At 54.5% G+C, this 3,949-nt stretch overlaps 1 protein-coding gene across 1 annotated transcript in view; it reads right to left on the bottom strand.

Moving 5' to 3' along the window:
• The window catches only part of MTSS1 (MTSS I-BAR domain containing 1), a 170,345-nt gene extending 166,420 nt beyond the window's left edge, over nucleotides 1-3,925 (bottom strand). The window contains exon 1 of the mRNA XM_045287024.1: nucleotides 3,417-3,925. Within this exon, the coding sequence (XP_045142959.1) occupies nucleotides 3,417-3,488 (72 nt within the window). The 5' untranslated portion in view covers nucleotides 3,489-3,925. The remainder of the gene's footprint in view (nucleotides 1-3,416) is intronic.
• Nucleotides 3,926-3,949: the final 24 nt, after the last annotated feature.

Raw genomic sequence — 3,949 nt, 5'->3', positions numbered from 1 at the left:
CGCACGTTGGTTCCCTGGGCAAACCAGCCCTGGGCGCTTGTCATTAGCCACATGAGCATCTCAGTTCTCCTTTTCTCCAGGACCAGAACCCCAGACAATGGGAGTGGCTGGTTTCCTGACAGGACACTGCTAAGTGATTTCACACACGGCCACTCATGAGTGACCACCACCACAGCAGGGTAAAGACAGGAAGAAAACACCAGGCTGCCTGCTCCTCACGGGATCACTAAGTTCTTTAGCAGCTGTCCCTTGCCTCCAGGAAGACAAATGAAGGTTTCTCCTGCACCCTACACACACACCCCAACCCACAGAAAGAGCATAAAACATTCACCCTGACACAGAGGCCTTAGCTAGAAGAAGTATCATTAGGAGAAAGCAGAGAGAATTCTCCCAGGTTGTGACGTGTCTTGAGGTTCTGTGCTTTGGAAAAGCGGACAAGGTTGGGCCTTGAAATCCCTTTGGGTTTTTGTTTTTGTTTTTTCCTTCTTTTTTTTGCCTCCAAAGAGGAAACGTCGACTCCCTTCCTGTGCTAATGGCACCGCCATACATTGTAAGGAGGCAAATGCTACAAATGAAACCATTTTTTTCTTTTTTCACCCCAGTCCACACCACCCCATCTACTAACAAGCACACCAAAAAATCCTGTCAGGATGGCATTTCCAAATGGGTTTCCCAAATTAGGCTTGTCCTTACACACACACACACACACACACACACACAGATCAGGGACAGAGAGCATTTAAAACCCATCAGGGGCATTCACAGGATAAGCAGCCATTCGCAAGTCTGCTGACGTCAGATATTAAAAGGCACTTGCACTGCTGCATACATATGCATAGTATACGCTGCTTAGCCTATACCCTGAAGATCCAGGAAGTGCCCTTTGAACACCACTGCCATCTAAGCCAGGAAGACTTTGAAGGTGAAAACATCAGGGAAATATTTCAGCCACTACCTTTAGCATCACCACTCCTGGGAAACAGACTTGATCTTACCTAGCTCCCCTCTGTACCAAAATCTGAACCTCAGCCCAGGGAACAGCTCCATCCCCTGCTCCGTGTTGCTCTTAAATTCTTTTACTGCCCAAACCAACCAATCTTTAAAGCAAGGGACACCTCCCCACAGGATGGAGGGCAAACTCCACTGAACTCAAAGGAAAGGCCTCAGGGGCCACACAAGCCAGACTCACACTGGAAGGGCATTCGATTATAAGAAGTCTTTGGGGGCCTCCAATAAAATGATTTAAAAAGAAGAAGTCTTTGGGGAGGAATGAGAAGAGAAAATGAATGGATATGGGCTTTCTTTCTGGGGTGATAAAAGTGCTCTGAAATGAAATTAGATCGCTGTGAATTGCAGGACTCTGAATATACGAAAAGACTCTTGTTACTTTAGATGTGTGAATTATATGAAATATCTGAAATATATCTCAATAAAGCTGTGATTGAAAGGGGGGAAAAAGTCTTTACTTGTAACTAGAACTCACAGAGGGCAAAGAACACCTCAGAGCCACAAATCCCCCAGCCAGCATTTCCTACCAGGGCAGCCAGGGGCTGGCAGGTGGCAAGCAGATGATACCCATCCTCCAGCCCCTCACCTTGGGCAAGGTCCCTTCTAAAGGGTTTTGGATTCAAAGTGGTTGAATGGGAAGAACCGGGCCTAGGTTCTGGGTAGCAAGAACAAAGAGAGAAAACTCCAGATGTGAACTCTCTCAGACTGGGGGTAGGGGCAGAGCCTCTGGAGGCCATGCATTGCTTGGTGCAAGGGAGGGCCTAGAATCGGCCATTTCTCTCCTCAACACACACACACACTTTACCAACAAGTCTCCAATTCTTCCTCTGGTCATTAGACTCAACCATGTGTGCCTCAAACCGAATCTTGTCTGATTATACAGCGTGTAGAATTTAAGTGAACAATAAATAATGCCCTAGAGTCCATGGTGGGGCCATCCATCTTTGTCTTTAAAAGAGCATTTCAATAATTCCATATGTGCTGGGAGACCAAGGAGAGAAGGGGGCTGCCTGTGAGGCGGGAATAATCCATCTAAATCCATGGGGGCTGGATGAGAGGCATTCCTGGGCAAGCAGGTCTCAGCTGCAGGCTAGGCTGCCTGAATGTCAATTCCTGACAAAAGGCAGGAGGCTGGGAGGAGGTTCTCAGCATGGACGAGCACGGGGTGGAGGCACCTTGGAAAAGTTCACCCTGGGTGAGGTGGCAGTTGGTTGGAAAAAAGGGGAAGTGGCCCTGACAGCTGTGCATTCCTGTCCTAAATCCATCTCTGAGGCAGACCTTAGACTTCGGCAAGACAAAAGCAGGGGCTGAAGCGGGCCTGTCCACACCCTATCTCCTCCAGCTCTCCAAAGCTGCCCACTCCTTCTGGAAGTCGAGCTTTTAATTCACCGCCACCTCCCCGGATCTGTGGAGGCAAACTGGGGCTGAGCCAGAGCCAAAGAGAAGCTCCCTAAATACACACAGAACGAAACAACAAAAAACCACTGCCCTCGTCAGCCCCCATCCCCACCTCCAGCCAGCTTACTGCTGGTTGGATTTCCTTTGGATGAGTAACACAGGGCCCTGATCTGCCTCTATGCACCAGAAAATCCACACCTTGGGTCAGTCCCACCCTTTGCAGGAAAAAGCCAGGGTGTTGTTCCCCCGCCCCTAACACACACACACACACACACACACACACACACACAATCTTTTCTAGAGAAAACCTGGAGTGTGTGTTTGTGTATGTAGCATGTGGGGGAGGGGGGCTTACAGTTCACCAGGGGGTCCTCAACCTCCAGTCCTGGGAGGCTCAGCTCAGGAAGGGAAGTGTTCCTGCAAGACTACCCTGGGAACTTCTGCCCCGCGCCCTCCGGAAGGCCGTGCACACCCCCACCAGCTTGGGAACACGCTAATCTGCTCAGATCCCCCTCAGGTAGACCTGGAAGCCACAGAGAGAGAGAGAGAGGTGGGGGAAGAGGGAGAGGGAGGCATACCTCCTAGTCTCCCAAGCCTGGGGGTGGGGGAGTCCTAGGCGGGCAGAGCCTCCCCCTGCACCACTGCCGCCTCAAGCGCGGCCACCTGATCCCTGGGGGAATCAGGTGTCCGCTCCGGGCATCAAGCCTCCCGGGGGTCGCAGACACTCAGTCCGGGGCAGACAATGGAAAACTTGAGGACGGGCCCTGGACCCCCAGCGGTCTGAGATTGGGGCTGTCCCCTGGGACAATGAGTAGAAAGCTGGCAGGGGGGCTGAAGACGCCCCGGGGGAAGCCGCCCGTCTGGGGACCCAGCAGAGCCGGGAGTAGCGCCCAGGGTGAGCAGGTGACACTGGCTCCCGCAGGTGGCGGGCGGGCGCCCCGGTGGGGGCGACGCCGCGCGGCGAGGTCGGAGCGCCGGCCACCGCCGCAGCCGCGCCCCCGGCGTCCTACCTTCATGTCGCTGATGATGGTCTGGAAGAGGCCTCCGAGCGCGCCGCATTCCTTCTCAATCACAGCCTCCATTTTCCCGGCGCCGGCAGGGAGGACGCTCGCTCGGGCCGCCTGGACTGCGCGCGGAGCCGGGCTCGCTCACCCGGGCGGAATTTCACCCCGAGCGACCCACCCCCGGCTGGCTCGCAGGGTGTCGGGCGGGGAGCACGGAGTCCACCAGACGGCCTGTCCAGTGCCAAAAACAACGCCGCTCTCGAGGCTGGCCGGGCTACTTGCAGCGCTCGGCTCCGGGCTTGGCAAATGCCGGAGGAAGACTGCCAATCAGGCCACCACGGGTGCCCCCGACAGGAATGGCAGAGCCCATCTCGAGGAAGAGAAAACCGCCCGCCGACCCGCGGGCAGCGCCATCGAAAAATGCAAGCTGTTCAAAGGCGTTGGATTTCTCTGGGATTTAAACAAATCGCGTCGCAGCAGAGCGGGTGTGCTCGCGGCGCCCGGATCTGTTGCTCCCGCGCGGCCGCCGCCTCCTTTTC

Source organism: Echinops telfairi, unplaced genomic scaffold (assembly GCF_000313985.2).
Source record: "Echinops telfairi isolate 266 unplaced genomic scaffold, ASM31398v2 ScPeMD7_1;HRSCAF=3_0, whole genome shotgun sequence".
NCBI classification, from domain to species: Eukaryota; Metazoa; Chordata; class Mammalia; order Afrosoricida; family Tenrecidae; genus Echinops; species Echinops telfairi.
The sequence above is the reverse complement of the archived record's forward strand: the minus strand, read 5'-3'. Positions and strand labels throughout refer to the sequence as shown.